Raw genomic sequence first — 22,933 nt, forward strand, 5'->3', positions numbered from 1 at the left:
CAACGTCGTTACTGAAGTGACATCATCACGCCGACTGCTGGTATGCTCCTGTGCCTTGCTGGGGCCAACTTCCTGCCCTGCAGAAAGTGTGTGAGCATGCCCATGGTTGGTGTGATGAAATCACTTCCCAGAAGTGAAGACTCCTAGGAAGGAAAAGGTAAGTGCCAGTTCCCTCCATCCTGCTGGGAGGGTATAGGGACCTGGCAACCCTAGGGCCACAGCACCTGCCAATACTTCACCTGGTGCCTGTCAAGTTTCTCCAAAAAAGGATGGAGGTGTGGTAAGGCAGGTCTTGTTATTGGCTGCCCTCATTCAAATGAAAGAATTTTCCACAGCTGCAATAGCAGCCGAAGCCACTAGGGGATCAGGAGGACTGATAAGCATGCAAGCTTGTGGTTCCAATTCCACTTCAGGCTTTCCCTCTTCTTATTCCTCCCCATCTTTACTGCCTCAGGCTTTCTTTCATTTATTTTTATTGCCCTATTTCTTTCTTCCTGTCTCTTTCCCCTTGTTCTTGTTTTCATTTTTTAAAATTTCCCTTCTGTGATTCTTTTGCCAAGTGAGAAGGGAGGTATTGTGTTTGGCTCCACTGCCTCAGGCAGCCATTTTCGGTTTGGATCCATCTCCCATGGAAGCCATTTTGGATTTGGCTCTACCCTTTGGAAGCCATTTCGGCGTTGCACTCACCACACTCGTCTCAAAATTCCAAAGGTGTCTGCAGGCTTTAAAAGGCTGGGGATATATTTTAGGTACTTGGACAGGCAAGCTTCTACTCTCTTCTGTTTTCCTTCTTTCCCCTTCACTAGCTGCGCCTCCTAGAGAATCTCCGCCCTCATAAGCTCAGTTTAGAGGTGGGAAGAGGTATTCTTCTTTTTAAATTTAGAAAGTAGTATTTTCCTTTATATTTGGAGAGATCACCAACTCTGCAGAAAAACACCTACCTATTCTGTTAAGTGACCTTTTTACTAGTATCAGCCACTTGTTTAGATTGATAATGCTGATGATTACATTAATAGGAAATGAAAGGAATGTGTGGGAGGTACCCATAATGCCATCAGTTAATGGAGTTGCAAAGTGATTTTCATCTGCCTGAACAGGGGACATGCAAGAAAAGGTTCTTAGCAGGAAAGTGGCTGATTTTACTGTTGGTATCACCTCCACACCAGGGCCCTTTCCACCTTTGCTCGTAATGACCCGGAACCGTGCAAAAAACGCGGAAGATCGCATTTTCTCGCACGAGATTTGCATGCCGTCGTATGACGTCGCACAAATCTCACGCAAGAAAACGCTATCTTCCGCGGTTTTTGTGCACTGTTCCAGGTCGTTACAAGCAAAGGTAAGCCTTGTAGAAACAGCCCAGCTAGAGCAGGTGGAATCTAAGGCATCTGCCTTTTCTTACCAGTGAGCCCTCCAAGAGGAAAATAGGGGGCACACGACCAGCTACCACGGGTGTGAGTTTCCTGCGCCAACATCGCCGTCGAAACACATCATTTGGTTTCCTCTGCAGGTGAAATTTCCATCCATAGAGGGGAGCATATTCCCAACATTCCTCTCCGCTGATTTTCATGTCTGAGTGCTGCAGGAAATAGGAGAGAGAAAACAGAACCAGGGGAAAGGCAGGTCTTAAGTTGTAATACACAAATCCAAATATCCCAGTGTTTCCCGTGTTGTTTTTCTTTCTTTCTTTCCTTTTTTTGGCAGCACTAGCCTGTGCAGTGTGAACTGTAAAAGTAGTATTGAAGTTTTTCAGGTGTACTGTCCCTTTAAACATTCTTCTTCCTTCTCTTCCCTGCTTAATTAATTACTTCCCCTTTCTCTTTGGCTGGCTCCTTTGCACTCATGAAGCAATTGTAAATTTTCAGACCTTAAGCACGTAGCAGCTAGCTAAAGTCAATACTATATTTTATTCATTTCATAATCATACTTTTAGAGTTATAAACAAATTTTTAAAAAACTATGAACAGTGATTCTGGCTCACTACTGAGAGACAAACAGTACTTAAGGTACTATATGGACACACATATAAATGAATGAAAGGATGCATGGAGAAGTGGAACCTTTGAGCATTTCCTTCTGTATACATATATAGTAGGATCTTGTCCATGACATGAGCACAGATTTTTCTGGAGAATGCAATCCTATATTAATGGCTTTGTGGAACTGCAGTTTTATTTGCTCTTCCAGCAGTTTAGAAGAAATTAATCCTTCAGAAGTGCAAAGTAGCCCATCTATGAATCTAGCTGTAAACTACTTTATTATTGACTAGTTTTATATCAGAGGAAATAAAACAATGCAATGTCACAGAATCACATTTTTAAATTGATGCGATAGTAATTCCCTTTCTGCAGGTACTTGCAGCTCAGGATGAGAAATCACTAACAAAATTCTCAGCCAGCAGTTACTGGTATAAAACAGAGGGCTACCCATGCGGTCTGTTGCAACCAAAAAATGACTGACTAATGGCAGCCTTGTTGTGGCGTGAGTTTCATGGGTTAGAACCTAGTTATTGCATTTGCACTATGTACTAATGGACTACATGCAAGTTTCTCCAACAGGGAAAATAACAGCTCAACAGGGCTGTTATAAACTGAGAAAACAGTGCAGGGGGAAGTCTCAGTGCTGCATTCCCATTTTGAATCAGCCTCCACATGCCTGAAGAATCAGGAACTCGCTGTGCACATCTGCTTGATAGAACCCAGGAAAAACTCTGGGAACTGTGCATCATGGTGTTGAGACCTACATGGTGAGATTCATTTCCCTGGCCACCATCTCAGTGGTGAGTGCCAACAACTCATGCTAGTTACCAGACGGAGAAAGGAAGCCATTCGCTGTTCCCGGCTTTCACTTTGAGGGTCCCGGCAGCGTTTTCTTAGCCAGCGCCGACGCCGGTGGGTGTGGTACGTCTTCTCAGCTGCATGCCAAGTACGAGGGATATCGTTGGGTAGGATGCCAACTCCATATTCCCAACCTAAGCAAGGAAATGTGCTCTCATAAGGTCATAAGGAGTAGACTCTCTCCAAAGGACATTCAGACATCTCTCTCAGGGACCAGATCAGGTTTGAGCCAGGACTCCTAACAAACACACACCCTTGAACCAGCCCTGTTGACAACAACAAAAAGGAAGACTTGCCAGCCTCATCCACTGCACGGTTCACCTCCACTTTCCAGGCTTCTTCAAAGTGCCAGCCTGGAGGACACACAATCTCTTCCTTTGGGGAAGCAGGAGCACCACTCTGGAGCCAAAAGAATATGGGATAAAACTCTGTATGAGAAAATTAATTCTATAGAAGTCCTGAAGGACTGGGCCCACACAAGATTTGAGGACTTGTAGGGATACTTCTAAAGTGCAACATTTCAGAAGGTTTATTTTAAATAGTGTCAAGCATTAGGTGCTGAACAAGTAATAGATTTTTAACAACAACAGCAACACATGCTGCCCACTTCCCTGAGAAGCCCTAGAAGAAGTGCTACTGGGGATGGTTTCCTTTGGATCAGAGCACTGGGGACTTAAGACATCTTGGTAAGGTTTGTTTTATTTATGAATTCACAAAAGGATCATAAAGTGGAGGCAAAGGGGCGCTCCTGCAAGACAGGGGATCTGCTGCCCTGCATCAGATACTCAGAGGGAGCTTCAAGTTCAGCCAGTTCACAGCATGCTCTCTGCCTTCCTCTCCTTCTCTTTCAGTCTGTCAGACAGACGGACACACACACAGAGACAAACACAGACAGACACCAGTCTAATAAGGCCAGCCCTGTCTGAGTGGCAAGAATTCACCATGGTCTCAGGCAGAGGTCTTCCACATCACCCTTTACTCAGTCCTTTTAACTGGAGATGCGACTGAACCTGGGATCTTCTGCAAGCAAAGCAGATGGTCTATTACTTCGTCATGTCCTTTCCCAAACCTATCTCCCCCCCCAGCTGGAGCGGTACCATCTTTTCCAAGCCCCAGTGAGTATTTTATCACTTATCAAGAGACTGTCTCCTAACCACTAGCTTCTGTTTGTGACATATCAACCAACCACCCTGATAATTTGCATATTTACAGAAGAGCCTTAGCAGGCAAATCAGAATCTAGACGGTTTCCTGGAAGTAGGAGGTTTTGGGAACCACTGATGTAACTGTCCAATGAGATCAAGTTCCTGTCCAGCCCCAGACTTCCTGTGCCCATCATCAGCCCCACACACTCTCTTCACTTACAACATCAGTGTAGGGAACAGGGGCAGGTCTCCATCCTTGCTCAGAATGTCGAGTTTGGTTCTCAAATACTTCCTCCAGCACTTCATTGTGGTTGGTCTCTATGTCCAGCAACAGTCTGGAGAGAACCAATGAAAGAGCATAAGAAACTGGTATCAAGATGGCATAAGGGAGTTGTTCTCTGCTGTCTCTGTCCACTGAGTTTTTCTGAGTAGTTAAGGGCTTACTCTGTGCTGGACCTCAAGAAGAGGGGAGGAAGCCTGCTATGACTGTTTTACGATTTTTTGTGTGCAAATCACTCACATCAGCGCCAGCTTAGATGCCTTATTAGCTATATGGGGTGCATTGATTGTTCCCAGAGCAAGCACTTGGCCTGTTTTTCTAACTTTCAATTTGTGCAACATGAAGTTCTGAATAAGATGCCTTGGGATTTAAGGCCAACCATGATGTTCTTTGGATGGGTGATGAACTGGGGAGGGTGATCCGGTTTATCTTCTTGGACCTCTAGCAGTTTCTACTCAGTGACCATGTATCACTGAGGAAGGACTTTAGGAGGCTCAGGCTATAGTACTAGCTGTATACTCATGATACCCAGCTCCTCCTCATTCACCTCACATCCTAAGGAAGCAGTGAATATAATGAAACATAGTGGTGAAAAGATGCATGACGCTGAATAAATTGTATGTTAATCCAGATGTGACAGAAGAGCTGCTGGTTGGGTGTTCTACTGATCTGTACTGCAGGACTCAGCTTGTTTTGGCCGAGGTCATAATCTCCTAACCTTAAAGAGTCAGATTTGTAGGGGGATGGGTGGAGGCAGGGCTTTTTTTTCTAGAAAAAGAGGTGGTGGAACTCAGTAGGTTGCCCTCGGAGAAAATGGTCACATGGCTGGTGGCCCCGCCCCTCAGCGGCGCGGAGGGCAATCTCAACTCCCCTCTGTCTGGAGATCAGGGGGTGGGGCCACCAGCCATGTGACCATTTTCAAGATGTTCCGGAACTCCGTTCCCCCGCGTTCCTGCTGAAAAAAAGCCCTGGGTGGAGGCTTAACCTAACTCCCGGATTACCTAGCAACACAGCTGGCTAGGGATGCCTTTTATCAGATTAGGCTGGTATGCCATCGGTGACCTTTCCTAAAGAAGTCTGACCCAGCTGCCATTATACAAGCTGTGGCAGCCTTCAGATTAAACAAGTGTACTACATGGTACATGGAAAGTCCTCAGAAACTGTAATTAATCCAATCAATGTGGCTTCCAATTTATTGTTTGGGACTAATCACAGGGATCATATTATACCAATTTTATCCAACTTCATTGGTTACCAGTTTACAGTGTTGGTTATAACCATCAAAGCTTTAGATGATATGTAGAATCAGTGCGTTTTCTTAAGGACTTGGGAGAGCCCTCTAAAAGGTGTTGGTACTCTGTACCAGTGAGTACTGCCTTTAAAAAAAATCCCTGGCTTGGATACCTGAGGAGTGGGACCATATTCTTCATTGTGATTGATGGCTGTGGCATCAAAACTGTTGGATGCTCTCCTCCCAGGAGACACAACTGACCCCTTCCTTGGTGTATGGCAGAAAGTGGTGAAGGTGTTTCTGTTCAGACAAGCATTTGGGTTTGCTTAGTCTGAACTTGCTGCGGTTTAGGATGTGATGCTGTTATATTTCTGGTCTCTACATATTGCTTTTTATTGCTTTAAATGACATATTATTTTAATTGCTAATTGTATGTGTCTGCAAGTGTTCAAACAACTAACTCAATAAATATAGTAAGTTAAGCCTGCTGAACATTGAAAGCACTATATATATCTTAAATTATTGCTATTGCTCTTCAGAGGGTGGAACCACACAGGACTTCTGCTCCTTTCTGCCGTAACATCTAAGGCTCCTCAACATACTCAGTAAGACATCCTCAATATGTCATGCTGCAAAATCTCCTGGTCTGCTTCGTTGGGATGGAGAAATTGACACAGTGCACTAACATCACCTCATGTATTGTGAATCCCTAAAAATTATGGGGGGTGAGGGGAGGGATGATGAGATAAAAGCTGAGGGTTTTGCAACAGCTCAGTGTCCATCAAGAATAACGTCCAGTTCTGCTCACAGTTCAACGTATGTATCAACTCCAGGGAAAAGCATTCCATTTGAAAACGCATCTGGTATTTCATCCACACAGGTAAGTCACCTCTTGATGCCGAATTCATGATCATGCAATGACCATGGATCCTCCCCCCAAACACGCTCATTTTTCCAGACTTTTGCCACTTCTGCTATGCCATGAAAAGGAACTCACCTTCTTTGGGGCTCTATGGTCCAGTCACCATCCCACTTCCATCCCCGTGGTTGCTGGAATTTGTCTTTGGAGAGTCTGACTTCCCCAGTGATATCTGAGAAGCTGGGGTGAGGCATCAAGTCCCTGGTGCCCCATAAACCATGGGTCTTCTTTTGGTTTTCATACTGAAAAGATCAAAGGAAAGGAAAACTATCAGCAGGCCAGGATTATTTGTTCCATTTTTATCCCTCCCTTCCTCTAAGGATCTTAGGGCAACATGCATTGTGTACCCATTCCAGAAACTCTGTAGAAGCTTAGACTGAAAGAGATGTTTTCTTTTCCTCTCTCTCTGAGCCCAACCTAACCTGGAGGGTTCATAGCTAATAAGTGGGGATTTGAGCAGCCAGGCCTCCCCAAGGACAGGGTCAAATGGCCGGTTTTTGTGCAACTGTCCAGATTCTCTCACCGTCTCAGCAAAAACAAGGATTCTCCCTTCACAGCATTTCATAAATGCTGGACTATCAGCCAGCTGTCCAAGCCACATCCGTATCCGGAGCAAAACAGGGACATCAAATTCCTCATCTTGGTTTGGCAGTATGCTCTGCAGGAGAAACCCAAAGAGAGTTATGCTTATGTACTCCACAACCTGACTGTTGGAAATGCAGATTTGTCATTTCTTCCCCTGACTGTCTGTCTACAATTTCATTGCACATGCACAGAACCTAATCAGTACAGAATGTGGCAGTCTGAGGACCAGTGCTTTCAAACAAACACTGAACGTTTCTCGTGCCTATGGCTGCTAAGAGATTAGCAAGATGTGTATGTTGGGGGAAGGAGCAGACTCAGAAATTGCAGGTAGGAGGATGCAGCTTTGTTGTCTTATGGCTCGCTGTTCCAACCCCATAACTGACTACAATCTGTCCATCTACCTTTTCCCTTCCTTGCTATGTACTGTAATCCTTCACTTTACAAGCTAGTGGGATTTTTTTTTGGCTCAGTGAAATGAATAATATTGTTTTTGTGCAGCTTGTGCTCCTTTTAAAAGGCCTATGTACTGGAGAATGCACTGGTGGATTCTGCCAAAAGAAATGTTTTGAACTTTTTTCTCACCCAATCTCAAAGCCAGGACTGCATTATGATCTTTTAAAAAATACCCCCTCCCAATTCTGTACTCAGAAAAGCAGAATTCTACACACCGAATAAACTATGTAAATTAAGCTATTTGTATATATTTGGTTTGCAGTAGAACAGCAGGATTTGAGTCCAGCAGCACCTTAGAGAGTGACAAGATTTTCAGGATGTAAACTTTCAAGAGTCAGGGCTCTGGAGTCTGAAGAAGGGAGCTCTGACTCTCAAAAACTTTCACCCTGAAAACCTTGTTGGTCTCTAACAGCTACTGGACTCAACTCCTGCTGTATATATTTAGCATAATTTATACTCCTTTCCCACTTGTTGGAAAGCTGACCCTGCTTTTCCCTGTCCCTGACTCCCCCCCCCCACAAATCTCAAAGCCATCTTAGCAACCTGAAGACCTAGAAACTGGCTTCTTTTCAATGAAAGCTGAGAAAATCTTTTTACCTTCATAAAGATGGTCTGAGTTTTGCCGCATAGAGCTCCATTGGTACGGTGGCTAGGTCTAGAGAACATGATTGAATGAGATTTCACTCGGGCACAGGCCACCCGCTTCTCATTGCACAGCATCCAAATGATCACGTCCGGCATGCTGATCTGGGTCTAAGAACAACCAGAGGTTACTATCACTGTGTTCAGCCAATGGAGATTCAGGAGGAGACAACAGACCTGTTGTTACCACTGCTGGATAGGTCCAAGTGGAGAGGCCCATGCAGTCCTACCAGTGCCACTGGGGTTTGGTGTGGCTTTCTCCTGGCTGCCAGCAACTGGAGCAAAAGTAAGTTGGTAGGGGCCAGTCCCAGTACTGTTAATAAAATTGGCTGAAGTACTACTTCACATCTGTTGTTTCAAGTTTTTTTTGAGAGAGAGAGTAGCAGTAAAAAAATTAAGTTACCAATACATACTTCCAGGGCTTTTTTTCTGGGAAAAGAGGTGGTGGAACTCAGTGGGTTGCCCTGGGAGAAAATGGTCACATGGCTGTGGCCCCACCCTCTGATCTCCAGACAGAGAAGAGTTTAGATTGCCCTCTGTGCCACTGGAGCTGCGTGGAGGGCAATCTCAACTCCCCTCTGTCTGGAGAACAGGGGGCGGGGCCACCAGCCATGTGACCATTTTCAAGTGGTTCTGGAACTCCGTTCCACCAAATTCCAGCTGAAAAAAAGCCCTGCATACTTTCATTCACAACAGGAGCCCATCAGGAGGTTTCATAGTAAGTTAAAAGGTTAATCCACCCTACAGCTGTGAGGACAGAACTCATGCTGGCGGCTCTACCAACTCCCCTGACCTGCCACAGAACTTGCCTCCTGAGACTACCCTTGTGTTCTGGAACTTCTGAAAATAAAATATTGGCAATCTGGAGCTCAGGATGTTTCAGGCCAGCTTCTTCTCTCCTCGTCACAGCTCAGTGCTGTGAACTCTCATCCAAGAAACACAGAAGCATTGCTCAATCAATCAATTGTGCTGGCATTGTGCTGCAAGCACCTCAGACATAGAAGCACCTCTTCCTTTTTGTTAAAGCAGGTCACATTATAATCACCAAACCTCAGGCCCCTGATGTACCTCTAGAGTGATCGAAGCGATCTTGTGGAGCCAGTTCTCTGCTTTGAAAATCAGTTTCTTCAGGGCGTTCTTTGAACGTGTCTTTTCTGCCGCCTTGCAGATTTGTTGGAGGATCCGGACTCGCAGTTTCCTCAGCTGCTGATCCAGAAGGGTGGCAGTTACCTGATCGTCCAAGGCCGGAAGGGGCTTCCTGATTACAGAGGAGGCAGAAAAAGTTTAGGGTCTTCAGTTAGACACCACATGGCAAAAGGAACACAGACATCCTTATTAAAAAATCTTGATGTTTGCATGCAGAACTGAACTTGGAAAAGGGGGAACAAGTGGGGAATAAGAATGCATAGAGTGCAGAACAGAGCGCCATGGGAGTGTAGCCCAGCAGAAAAATTTAGTAACCCACATTTCTTAGATGCCATTAAAGAAAATACGGATTTTCAGAGCATTAATTCCTAGAATCAAAAGCACTGGGGCTCAGCCTTTCTGCATGTGAGGAATAGTTATGCTTAAATTCAGTGTGAGCTATGTCAGTGCTTCACACGTGGAAGAGCCAAGCTTTAGCAATGAAAAGAGGTTCTGGTACTGTACTGAGCCCAGGGGATCGCCATGGATTGGGAGGACAGTACTCCACGTTTAGCAAGAGCTCACTGGCCTAGGCTGTGATGTTAATTTACATGGATAATTTACTCTTTGTAGTAACAAGAGTGCTATTGTGTTAAGGGAAGAAATAACCATCTTTAAGCTTTTGTATAGCTAATTAGCTAAACAAGCGTCCTCTGGGCTGAATTACACATTATGTTTTCCATGTGGTTGCCAGTGCAGAGTTGCAGGCTGCAGCCATGCACAAGCTGCAAGTTCTATATGGGTATCCTATTTAGAAGAAATACAGAGGCCTGATTCTGGTTGGGACAGGGAAGGGAGGGAACTCCTGTTCCCCTTCCCTCCCTTGTTTCCCTGAACCAAAATGGCATCTCAGGAGAGGCATTATTGCAGGGTTTCTCAACAGAGTTCCCATGGGGAACATGCATGGTGCTGGCATGGTGCTGCAAGTCCCCACAGTGACCACTGTAGTCCGGCCCTGCTTGCCTACATGAGCGCTGATGTCTGGTGGCTACTAGTGACAGAAATACATACACACAAGCCACCTTTTTTTGGGTGGGACACAGGAAGTTGAAATGTATCCGATGAAGGAATGAAGAGTCCAGGGTTTTGTAACTAGCTGAAAATAGCAGCCTTTCAGAGGAGCAATATATATATATATATGATTTTTCAAAGTTAATTAAAAGCCCTCCAGTAGCATGGCATGGAAAATGGAGGGCAAGAGGGCAATGACATGGCACTAATATGGGTGGAAGATTCAGAAATGTGCTCCTTCCCATCCACATGGCATGCAAACTCACGTGGCCTGTGATCCTTCAGGAGAGATTGTAGTAAAGCAGGTTTGGGAAAGGTCAGAACAAAGCATGGGAACCCCATAAAGTAGATGATTAGAAGATGATGTCATGTGGATGCTCTGAAAAATGCCGTTCCTGCTTGAGAATCAAGGCAGAGCAAAACTGCTACGTGGATGCAACACAATTCTGCTTGGACACAACCTCCTTTGGACATCAGCTCCATGGTCCCTAAGCCCACCCAAGCTCCCTCAGCCCTCCTCCCAGCGGCTCACTTGCTGTCTTCCAGCAGTTCCTTCTGAAGCTTCTTCCAAACAATATCCACTTTGGGATCCTTGGGACTGCTGATGGCTTTAAGAGCATCCAGATTCTGCTTCTGTTAGAAAAGGAGACTCATGTTGGTAAGTAGACAGCCCATTTGTCAACCCTAGAACTGACTGAAGGTGTTTTTGTGCCCTCAGAGCATGGGATCCTGGTTACCTGTTGAAAAGTGAAAGCCTGGCTGATGAAGAGTAGGTGTGAAATTGTTCCCAGAGGAGTCTCACTTCACACAGGACTTTACTAGGTCAGAAGAAGCCCATGTGGCTTTTGAACATGACAAGGGCCGATTCCAGACGGCCCTCTGCAATCCGAAACGTTGCGCGTTGTCGCACGTCATCGCACGGAAAACGCGAAATATCGCGTTTTCTCGCGCGAGTTTTGCGCGACCTCGCGCAAAACTCGCACGAGAAAATGCGATATTTCGCGTTTTCCGCACGATGACGCGCGACATCGCGCAACGTTTTGGATTGCAGAGGGCCGTCTGGAATCGGCCAAGGTATCACCCAAAGACAGAATATCTCAGAGTTCCCTTGAATTCAAGAGACCAGTGGACATCCAGACTAGGTCTGGGACTTCAGAGAGTCCCAGTAGGGGCAGTTGAGGGGAATAAGGGCAGCAGAGAGTCCCAGTAGAAAAGGAATGGCCTCAAAGAATTGTTGCATTCTTTAACAAGCAAGAGGAAGGTCACTTGCAAGAAGCCAAGAGCAAAGCTGTGTGTTCCTCACAAACACTTGGCCTGCAATTGCCATATACAAGCATAGAATCTTGTAGCTAACAGAATTCGGCATCAGAGGAACCCCTGACCTTTTAAAAAAAACAGAACAAAACATGTTTGTAGCCCTCTAGCCCTCTAGCCCATAGTTGTGGAGTTCAATTTTAATATATGTGGACACTGGCTGATGAACTTTCAGAAGTAGCATGTGTATGTAGGGATATGTGTGAGTTTATTAACAGGAAAATGGAATGAAAGCACTGTCTCCCTTACTGTTACAACAAAAATGAACAGGAAAATGAATGTGTGTTATGATGGGTCAACATACTTTATTATGGCACTTGGCTGTCCAATTTAAACATTGAGGAGGTCAGAGGGAAGGGAAGAGCATTCCTCTTTCTCCTTTCTTCCATCACTGCTGGGCCAGATCAGTTAAGCAGGAGGCTGCTAAGCTAGTGTGGGAATGAAGAGAATCTTTTCCCCTTGGCCTTTTGTGAAACATTAGACGTTCTTTACAATGTGCCCCAGTTGTCATGTCTCTTGGCACCCTGTGAATTGCAGCCCCAAGTGTCTCACAAGGGTGTCCAACGGCCCAGCCCTGGAACCCAGTCTGCCCAATAAGATGGGAGGAGGAAAGGAAGAAGGGAGAAATGAAAACAAAAGTAAACAGGTTGAACAAGAATGAATATAACATGAAGATGAAATTTTAAAAGAAAAACTGCAAGGAGCACCATGAGAGATGCATTAAAATAACTAGCAATCCTCATCTTCCACAGACTAAGATAAAGGACCTATGGGAATTTGAATGGAAAGCCAAACATCAACTAGGCCTGATTATCCTACCTCCTAACAGAAGAATCACTCATCTGGCATAACTTGAGACCTGTTCAGCTATCTAATTCCTGTGCCTCCCCCATCCCAGCATTTTGTCTTCACATCTGCTCATCGTGGTAGATAAGGCTGAAAGTGGATGGCTGCTCCAAGGTCTCCCAATGTACTTCAAGGATAAGTGGGGATTTAAACACCAGTCTCCCTGGGACAATTCATCTCTGGTAACTGACACCTTTCATGGACGATCAGCAGTTCTTAACTATATTAACAATGGACTCTCTGTGCTCAAAGGTAATATACCTTCTGATGCTGGGGATGGTAATCTCCATCATGCCCAGCTTTTAAACTTCTTCTCTGTTGGAGACAGAGTGCTGGATGAGAAGATCATGTGAGAGACACAACCCACTTACCCCTAACCCCCCCCCCATCACTGCATGTTTAGCTGGTTGCCTTGAACACTTTACACAGCCAGTGCCTAAACTCACCAGCCTGTTGTACATGAACTCCAAGGTGTTCAGACAGCTGATCCGATAGCCCACATCCTCCCAGAAAGAGGTTATGGCCACCATGGGCTTTGTGTCATACCAGGGCAGGTAGTAGTAGCAGTTACCTGGAATGAAATTAGTCATCATGACACTTCCTTTCTCAGTCAAGCAACACTTTCCTTCTCAGGATTTCCGCTCACGAAATTCCCAGCTCATTTGTTCTCTCTCGTTACTCTTACAGTTCTCCTTTTTATTACAAACTCCTTACCGTCAAACACTGCTTGGCTGTACTGAGTGGTTGAAGCAAAAGGCTTGCAAGTCCCATCAAACTTGTTGCCATAATTCCCAATGCTGACCTCAAATTGGATCAGTTCCTTGATATCATCCAACATGGTAGCTGAATAAAAGACAGCACAGAGCCCATACCTGTGCCGGGACATGTAGCGCTACCAAAGTAAAGAACAGAAAAGAAGGAAAGGAAGGCATCACCCCAAATGGCTGGCTCAAGACCATTTGTCCTTGGCAGTAGCATATAATGAGATGAGAAAAAGTGAGAAGGGATTTGCTTCTCCAATCCAGTACCTAAACTGGCTTCCTAGGAGGCAGTCCCACCCAAACTCTGACCTAGCGGTTCTTTTAACTCATATGCAGGTTAGGCAAGGAACTTACCCAGCTTCAGCAGGCCTTTGCATTTCACAAATCAGCCCAAGAGCAACATGGGGTGATATCTCACTATACATGATGGGGGGAAGGACGGGCAAAACTGAGACTGTAGATGAAAGGGAGCTTATAGCAATGTTTCCCAGAAGTCCTGATGCTGCTGGCATAATCCCAGAAAGTTCTCTTACTATTTAATCACATTTTTATCTAGGGCCACCAGGCCTCCCATTATGGCCTCCCTGCTAACAGTGACATTGGCTGCATTGCTAGGTCACTTCTGGGAAAAACATGGTTTTACAATAGAGTCTCTGGAGATTCCTAGAGCTACCCTATGCCACTTCCAGGTTTACACTGATGTCATGTTCCCTATATCTCCACCCCACAACTCTCCACTCTATTTTTGTTCTACCTTTCTTCCATCACAGGACAGAGGACTCCCATATCTAGGTGACGACCAGATACAAACTTACTTAGTTTCAACAAGGTGGCTGCATCATGTTCCTTCCAACCATACCCTAAGACCTATATTGCGTGTCCTCCTTTCTTTCTTGCTCCATCACCAAAGCTACATCCTGTAAAGTCCAAATCTTGACACAAATGAGATGTCTCCCACATTTGCATACTATAAGAGAATTTGCATTTGCATACTATAAGAGAATATATAGTATATGTTGTTCCATGGTTACCTCTATTTTATTAACTGCTTCTTGAGGAATGTCCTCTATAATTTGATTAGGAACTGCTTCCATGATGGTGTTCAGCTCCACGAGAATTCTTCCCCGATAGGCTACCCCTTCTTCCTGGAATATATACAGAACAAAAAGGCCATGAAAGAAGGCTCAAAAGAGGAAACTATGAAGCAGAAGAATAATAAACAGCAGGCAGAGAGTATAAGAAGCCTTTCACACCCATCTTCTAGTTTTGTCTAAAGTTGCAGAAGTGGAGATAAGGTGCCAAGCTTGAAGAAGAGGCCATTGGGCTACAAGAACTTGTGTATTCTCCCCAACATATGCCAATTCAAATTCAATACCAGAGGAATATCTAGAAAACACAAATAGCATAATGCTACATACAGAGTATAATCTGATTATACTCTTTAAGGGGGTTCCCAGGAGTGTACCCCTGAGAATTTTTTTAAAGTAAGATTCTAGGTCTCGTGATTAGTGAGAAAAATTTCAAACATAAGTGAAATTCTTGCTAAATATTCAGGGTGATCTTCTAAACATGTTTACTCAGAAGTAAACCCCACAGAATTCAATGGGACATATTCCCTAGAAAGTTTGCTTTGGATTGTAAATGTAGGTCATATTAAACAGTATGTGAAAACTCTGAGGTAAAAAATGTTTGTATTTTTTTAAAAAGCTAATCAGCAGGTTTGAAAATTAAGGAATGGTTGCTGGAGGAAAGGGTGTTTAACTCTTTTCATCCCATTCCTCTTCCACAATTTAAATAGCTCCTCTGAAGCTGCAATTAGCTCTGCATGGAGGAAAACAGCTATTAAGCATTGTCATCTGTCTTTTCCCACCTGCAGAGCTAGCTGCAGCTTGAGGAGAATTATTTAAATTATAAGAGAGACAAAGGAGGAACTTAGAATCCTCCCTCCCCAGCAAGCTTTCCCTAATATTCAAATCAAACACCATTAATATTTCCCATCTCAAGAAGCTTAGTCCTTAGAAACTGTGTGTGTTACGTGCCATCAAGTCACTTCTGACTTATGACAGACCTATGAATGAATGTCCTCCAAAATGTCCTATAACTGACAGCCTTGCTCAGGTCTTACAAATTGAAGGCTGTGGCTCCCTTTATTGAGTCAATCCATCTCACGTTGGTCTTCCTCTTTTTCTACTGCCTTCAACTTTTCCTAGTCTTATTGTCTTTTCTGTTGAATTTTGTCTTCTCATTACAAGTCACAAACATGATAGTCAAACTACAAGAGATGAATTTACACGAAGAGGAGCATATGAAGAGAGTCGCAATGTTAGCTGGGAAGCTGAGTTTTAAAAGTGATTGGAAGATTTTGTCACTTTCCCCTCTCTACAGAGCCAGGGAGATCACTGCTTATAAGGTTCGTTTATTTCCTCTTTGCCTCAGGAAGGCAAGTTTATTTTTGTCACCTTTTTCTTTTGATTCTTGTCTATCTTTAGCAATTTTAAGAGTTTCATCAGTCATTCATCGAGGCTTTTCCTTTCTTTTGGCTATAGGAATAGTCTTTGTGTAATCTTTCTTAATGACGTCTCCAGTTTCAGCCCACAGTTCTTCCAGTTTACATTCAACTAAACTCTGTAATGCTCCTTCTAAACGACTACATTATTAATATTATTTAAGTTATACTTAAGATAAAATTCTCCTAAGCCCTATACAAAGAGTACGGTAGATGGTATACAATTGAATGGGATTTATAAGAGAAACATCGATAAGGGAAGAGGAAAACTAACTGAGATTTGCAGGGTAGATTTGCAGCACTGGAGAATGAGACTTACTGTCCCTCTGCTGAATTCCTCATAAAAATCCTGTTCATTCATGTACTCCCTTGGACTCCCATAGATGGGCAGGAAGGTGGGTCCAAAACATGGCAGGAACCCTGCAGCATTCCCTGAAACCAATAAAACCTTGAGAAAAGGAGAAGGAAAACATGCATGCACTCTATTGAGAGGCAAGGAGAGGAGATGTGTTTTGAACACTATTAAAGGCAACAGAGCAGTATATAGAAAAGTCTGACCCACTGGGCATCACCCACCAGCACGTACTCTTGCACAAAGCCCAGTGAAATATTAATGGGTTTGAACTACGAGTTCTGTGGTCCAGGTAGCGATTTCCTGCTCTCTGCACCAATGAGATCTGTTAAACAGAGAAAGAACCTGCAGGCAGTTCAGGGCTGGATTTCATCTCTACCATCCAGAACGGCCCTGATCACAAAAACAAGGCAATCCCAGAGAGCCACCCTATTGCCTGCTGTATAGATCTAAGATCTCTGACACTTCCTTTCAGCAGCTTGTGGCATCTCTCTCACCCAGCTACACTGCTCTAACTACTCCAGGCATTAGGGATTACTCCAAGGGTCAGCAAGAGGATCTGTTATCCTCTTCTGTGCTCTCTTTTGCTCCTACAGCATTCAGTTTATTAATGTCACATGGCATGGAATATGTTTAAAGCCTGCAGAGTGGCTAAAGGATCCCCTATTCATTCGCTCCTGTCGTCCGCCCCAACATCCAGCAGAAGTCACTAGCAAGTACTACTATTCAATGTGACATAAAGCTCACGGGTATGAGACCTAGCAACCCAACATCCAAGACCATGTGGTAAGGGAAAGGTCAGCACTCGTTCAAAGTTGATCACTTTAGAAAAGGTCTCTGCACACAGACTGACCCCTCATAGGCAACTCCTGCACAGGCAGAAACAGCTGGGGCGGGGGAATTTGTTGGCAGGACACCATTAGGGATGGCCTTTGTGGATGTGTGTATTCACAATCATGAGATTTAAAGGTTTAAAGAGCTGGGATATTCAGCACACTTTTTAAAAAACAAATGGAGATTAACTATGAGCTAAATCTAAAATGCAGATTGGTGTCATTTCTGCCTCCCATTTCCAATTTACATCTCCTGTGGTTAACGAGTAGATATGCACAGAAGTTTGAGAAAAGGTTATCAAGCAAGTGGGTTAGTTGATGACCTTGAGATTTCAACTTGCCACTCCAAGGTCCTCAAAATAAGGCACAAACAGAAGGTCAGGATAAAACTGGAGGCCTGGTAATCCTATCTGGATAAAATCAACAGGAGGAAATTAACTTGGGAAGCACAGCCTGGAAGTTCAGATCTAATCCAAGAACACAGATAGGGCATAAGAGAAGCCTGTCTAGGCTTTTGTGAACAAGAGGTGACACAATTTCAGAGCTTTTTTGGAGGTTGTGAGTTATCCACTGGGGGTGGTAGATCACCCCCTCCAAGCTCCTTTTGCCTGCAGTTGTTCTGGCAGCTAGTGGGAGAAACATGTAGTAAAAATTGCTGTTGGTGACATGGGGTTATGTTACCATAGAGTTTCTGGCAATGCTTAGAGAGGCATGGTGTCATTTCTAGGATTTCGCTGGAAGTGACGTAATGCCATTGTGCTGACAGCATCCTCCTTATATTCCTGCTGGTTGCCAGCCACTGACTACACTCAAGTAGTACAGTCCACTTTACCAACTACACCACACTTGTGCATATAAGGTAAGACCTCCTGATGCTCCTCAACCCCTCCACCCCCTGGTTTGAGCTGTCGGGGACCTGATATATATATACAACTCTACAGTAAATCTCTATGATTTTACCATAGAGTTTCCAGCAATTCGTAGAGCTACCCATTGACACTTCCAGGTTGTACAAAGAAGTGATGTGCCAGTGACTAGGTTGGAGTTTTTTGCCTTTATTTTTCCTCCATTGTTATTTGGAGTGGCCACAGGCAATATGAAGAACTGCTAGAAGTTTGCCTAGTGTAAGAGGGCAAAATGATATGCCTGTCTTGGACTTGATAGTGCCCTGTGTAATGCTCTTGCGTAGCTCCTGTCTGTTTCAAAGAGGCTTGTGCAGAAGAGCCTTGTACTGGACTGAGCCTAGGGTTGTCAGGTCCCCCAGGGCTGAAAGTGGGGTGATGGGGGGATTGTTGGGGATGCACTGGTGGAGTCTTACCTCATGTGTGCATCAGAACACTCCTGCACAGGAATCCCATTCCCCCGGTGTGGGTGAAAGACACAAGGAACACTCCTGGGACCTCCCCGCAAGTGCTCTCCCATGTGCTTTGGAGCACTTCCTTGTCATCACTCCTGGTGTGACAAGGAAGTGGAGGCCACACTTGTGCTTGTAAGGTAAGTCCTCCTGATGCTCCTCAACCCCTCCACCCCCTGGTTTGAGCTGTCGGGGACCTGACAAACCCAATGGCCCTGTGTCACACTATGAATGTCACACTGGGGGCTAATTCAGTAAAAGTTGCCCCCAAATTTAGTTTTTTGGGGGTGATTTTTACTGAATTGGCTCCCAGCATGATCCATGGATACCACATCCTGCCACAAATGATGTCATTCCCAGCGAGATGCAGGAGCGTTTGGAAGTGCACTTACTCCAGAGTTTCCAGCCCTGTTCCTGAGCCCTCCACCCCACTGGCAGCCGAGTGAGTGATGACTGGGGGCAGATGCTGGAAGCGGTGGATCCCTGCCCCCATGGTCATGGTAGAAGGGCTGCCATTTGGACTTTCTGACTCAACCAAAATGTCTTGGGCAAGGCCTGGTTGAAATTTACTTACCATCTGTTTCAGACCCCGTGAAAGAATTCTGGGATAGGCTGAGAAAGGTGGTCCCAAGAATATTGCTTTTTGAATATTCATCCCTAGAAAACAAAGGGAAACAGAAAAGTTTGGGGGGATTTACAGAAACTCTATGGCATCTGGAAACTCTATGGCATCCCAGGGATTTTTTTTTTAATAATAATGACTATAGCAGGGGGCACAATAAAGAACTAACTACTGTATTTTTTAGAAGTGTCTTTAAAACTTATTTATTAATTTTAAATATTTATATCTTTCTTTTCTTTGTGGCTCAACAGTAAGAGGTTAGATATTTTTAAAAGTGTTTTTTTTAAAAAACTTTTTTTAAAAATCAGGTAATTTACAGGAATTAGATAACTTTTTTTTTGCATTAACATAATGCCTATGCCCACACCACTCTCTCAGAATCACCTAATGTTCCTAGCTGCTGGCCAAGTCACCCTTGAGGGGGGGAAAAGTCTGCCTTTCTCTGAGAACAGTGTGGAAGACTGAATGGCCTCAGAATATAGGTTATGCTTGGCTTACACAATAGCACAATTCATTATTTAAATACCTATAATTGTTGAGACCTTCCTGTGCCTACCTGGAATCCCTTAGTTCAAATCTTATCTCAGTAGGCAAAATGCAATATGGAGAAGCACACCTTAGAAGGTTGTTGTAAGGATTACTGAGGCACATCAGTTTTGATTGGGCATAATGTTCAGCCCAGAAGCAGTGGTGAGGAGAAGAGGTGTTTAATCGTTTCCTTGCTCAACATTTCAGTGTTTCAAACCCACTTCTGCTGAAGCTGCTTGCCATCTGGTCTCTATTGAGAGCTACTGTAGCATAGTGGTTAAGTGGTTAGGCTGAGAATCATCAGCACCCAGCTGGTTGGAATCCCATGAGTGGCACGAGTGTAGAAGGCTGCCTTGGGCAAGCCACTTCTCTCAGCCCAGCTCCCCAGCTGTATTGTGGGGATAATAACAACACTGACTTTGTTCACCGCTCTGAGTATGGCACTAATCTGCCTAGAAGAGTAGTATCTTATTGTATGCATTTTCATGTAATGTGTAGTCAGGTCTGAGTTAGGATATATTTACTACGTTGAACACTAGGCAATGTGCTGTACAAAAGCTATGGATTCTTGATTTGGGGGACTTTATATAGTCAAGATATTGCATGCATTTGAGATATGATCTCAAAGTGTTCCTACTTGCCCGTCAAGGATGGTAAACTTGATTAGATCACATGTGGAAGGCACCTGCAATGGAAAGGCATCCTGATCAGGAAAACAATCTGCAGTCCAAAATTCTCAGTACCATCTAAATATGCATTTAAAAGGCAGTCCAAAAGATTCTGTCACCTTCTCACATGACCAGAGACACAATCAAAGTTCAGGCTTTGCATCAAACAGATTTCATTCTGTGTTTTCCCCTCCATTCTTTGATGGAGGAAACAGACAGCCATCAGGATCATGGATGAGAAGGGGCTACACTTGCCCCTCCCCAAAATACTAGCATCACCAGTGGCAGGAAGGGGAGTTTGGCCCCTACCACAAGCAAGTTCCTCCCGTTTCAGAACATTGCAGCTCACCTGGACAGGAAAGGACATCATCTGGTTCCATGCAGGGTTAGCACTCCCAAACACAACTCTGGTCCGTAGCTGAGCATGTTGTAAAAGAAGCCAGATAAACATAGATTAGCCGTGTTGTTCAGCCGAGCTTTCATGACATCCTGGTGCTAAATAGAGGCCAACAAGCAGAAGTGGTATGTCCTTTTCACTTGACCGAGGCCTGATTTAAACATCATGCCAATTTAAACATATACAACATTGCACATGTCCAACCCCTCACATAAACTAGACTCTCAGGCAGGCATTGTGCTTTCATATTCATGTTGCATTCCTAGTTGGACTGCATATGAAGTTGATAGTCAGAGATTATGATCACCACCACTCAGTTAAACACTATTCCAGAGAGAGATAGTGGTAGTGCTTGTAAGAGGCCAGGGGATCTCCAGGCTCCACCTGGCAGTTGACACCCCTACTAAAACCCCAGGTTTGCAAACAGCTACGTGCCTAGTTATTTGTGGTGAGTGAGAGTTACCTTCACTGACCTGGCATGGAAGCTTGATAAAACATGGCTTTTTTATGCCACAAGTGAATATTGTAGAGGTTTGTGAATAAGTGGGCTAGTAATTTATGCAAGATTGCAACAAATTATAATTTATGATGCCATTCATTAATTGCAGGCTTTCCACTCTGCTTAGCCACTGCTCTCCTTCTCCCAGAAAATCAGAGCTTCACTGCACTTACTGTTTTCCCTGCAAAATTAACTTCTACTGAAGGGTCGACAAGATCATCTCCATCACCAACATCATCTTTTGTTCGGAAATAATTGGTGCTGTCTTTTTCCACTGCAGAAGAAAGCAAGCAGCATCTTGGACAACTAGCGTATTTTAAAGAGCGGGATACTATGACTGAAAGACAATGGATACCCAAAGACATCTTGGCTGAGCAGGGATTTTAATGCAGCTCTCTCCTATTCTCTGTCACCTAATAAGGATGTCACTTGCATCATTTAGGAGAAAAGAGCTGAGCCTTCTTATTCATATTAATAAAATATGTGCTATCCCAGCCAGTTCTTTGCTGTGTTTTTTGTAGAAGAAATTTGGGCCAGTAGCCAAATTTATTGTTTCAGGAAAGCTGGGTTGGTGGGGAGGGGAATGGTTAATAGTAACATTTCCTTTTATTATTGAGCATATCTGAACTGTGCTGTCCATCCATGCCTCTTTGCTAATGCTTCAGGCCACAGAGCTCAAGGATCCACAATAACACCCGCAGAGTAACCTACTATGCCACAGGTGAGAAGAGAACAGAAAGCCTTTCTGCTAGTCTTGCCTTGCTGACTTCTGCCGTTTCCTGGGCTTCACATGCCCTAGTACTGCACGGGTACTGGAATGTCTGAAATTTGCTCCTGCATAGCTGCATTCCTTACAAAGTTCTTAGTGGTTCAATTGCATTAATTACACAAGACACTGGACGTTCCTTGAACAGATATCCCAGGTGGTTTTTTTTTCCTTCAAGAAAACTACACATCGCCCCTCTCATTACAATTGGACTTCAGCTTGGAAAGGTTATTAAGCCTTCCTCTCTATTCCATTTTTAGAGTTGCATACCCTGAATCAGGAAATTCCTGGAGATTCGGGGTGGAGCATGGGAAGGGCTGAGTTTGAGGAAGGAAAGGAGCTCAGCAGGGTATAAGCCTCCAAAGCAGCCATTTTCTCCAGGGGAACTGATCTTTTTAGTCTGGAGATCAGTAGTAAATCTAGGAGATCTCCAGGCCCCACCTAGAGCAAGGTAAGGTAACTCTAGATTTCCCTGTCTGCTGGGGAGCCATAATTGCCCCACTGGAGGAAACATGACAGTACCTGTATCATATAGCCATGTACTTGTATCATGTAGCCTTGACAGTACTTGTATTATTGTAGCACATGTAGCCAAGGGGCAGAGGAGGATTAGGTTACAAGACTCCAAAGGGATATAAAATATGTGGAGCTTCTCATCCTAGCTTGTGTCACTTCAGGCATTCTTCCACAGCACCAGTTTTTTTCTGTCGTGTTTATATCTCCTGTCCTACTGTGCCTGTGTGTGTGTTTTTAAATGTAAGGGTTTCAGTAAAAAGACATTGGGTTCCTGCACCTGTCTCTCAGACAGAGCTCACTGGCCTTTGGCAATGCTCTTTTCCCGGTGGTGATAGAACACACTTCTTATGAAGGGAGACAGGTTTTTTACAGCGTTAAAGGCGGTCTGTAACAGCCATCACTACCCACGTAACATCCCTATCTGTTCTCAACATTCTCAGAGTGCCCCCAGGCTGAACTAGACTGTAGACCTTTGCCCTAAATGAAGGAAGCTGTGCACGTTTCTGTACAGTTTAAGAAAATGTGTTTTACAAAAGCATTGCGAAGCTATCTCCTGGGTGAATGAAACAGTTCTCAAAAATGCTGAGACATAACCATATGTAGGAAACTTTTCCTCCTTCCCTAAATGGTTCTCTTGTGCAAATATCTGGATTTGGCATGGCAAGAACTCCCCTTGTCATGACAAAA

The 22,933-nt window shown here is 44.3% G+C and overlaps 1 protein-coding gene across 1 annotated transcript in view; it reads right to left on the minus strand.

Annotated features, from left to right (window-relative positions):
• FER1L5 (fer-1 like family member 5) overlaps positions 1-22,933 on the minus strand; it is a 76,432-nt gene that overhangs the window by 38,155 nt on the left and 15,344 nt on the right. Inside the window, exons 12-25 of the mRNA XM_054997242.1 lie at positions 21,138-21,238; positions 16,031-16,159; positions 14,237-14,350; positions 13,159-13,336; positions 12,891-13,015; positions 10,817-10,917; positions 9,157-9,346; positions 8,044-8,199; positions 6,932-7,066; positions 6,487-6,650; positions 4,199-4,313; positions 3,131-3,233; positions 2,805-2,968; positions 1,400-1,576 (exon numbers count right to left, since the gene is read on the minus strand). Of these exons, the coding sequence (XP_054853217.1) occupies positions 1,400-1,576; positions 2,805-2,968; positions 3,131-3,233; positions 4,199-4,313; positions 6,487-6,650; positions 6,932-7,066; positions 8,044-8,199; positions 9,157-9,346; positions 10,817-10,917; positions 12,891-13,015; positions 13,159-13,336; positions 14,237-14,350; positions 16,031-16,159; positions 21,138-21,238 (1,952 nt within the window). The remainder of the gene's footprint in view (positions 1-1,399; positions 1,577-2,804; positions 2,969-3,130; positions 3,234-4,198; positions 4,314-6,486; positions 6,651-6,931; positions 7,067-8,043; positions 8,200-9,156; positions 9,347-10,816; positions 10,918-12,890; positions 13,016-13,158; positions 13,337-14,236; positions 14,351-16,030; positions 16,160-21,137; positions 21,239-22,933) is intronic.

The sequence above is a fragment of the Eublepharis macularius genome, chromosome 14, assembly GCF_028583425.1.
Source record: "Eublepharis macularius isolate TG4126 chromosome 14, MPM_Emac_v1.0, whole genome shotgun sequence".
NCBI classification, from domain to species: Eukaryota; Metazoa; Chordata; class Lepidosauria; order Squamata; family Eublepharidae; genus Eublepharis; species Eublepharis macularius.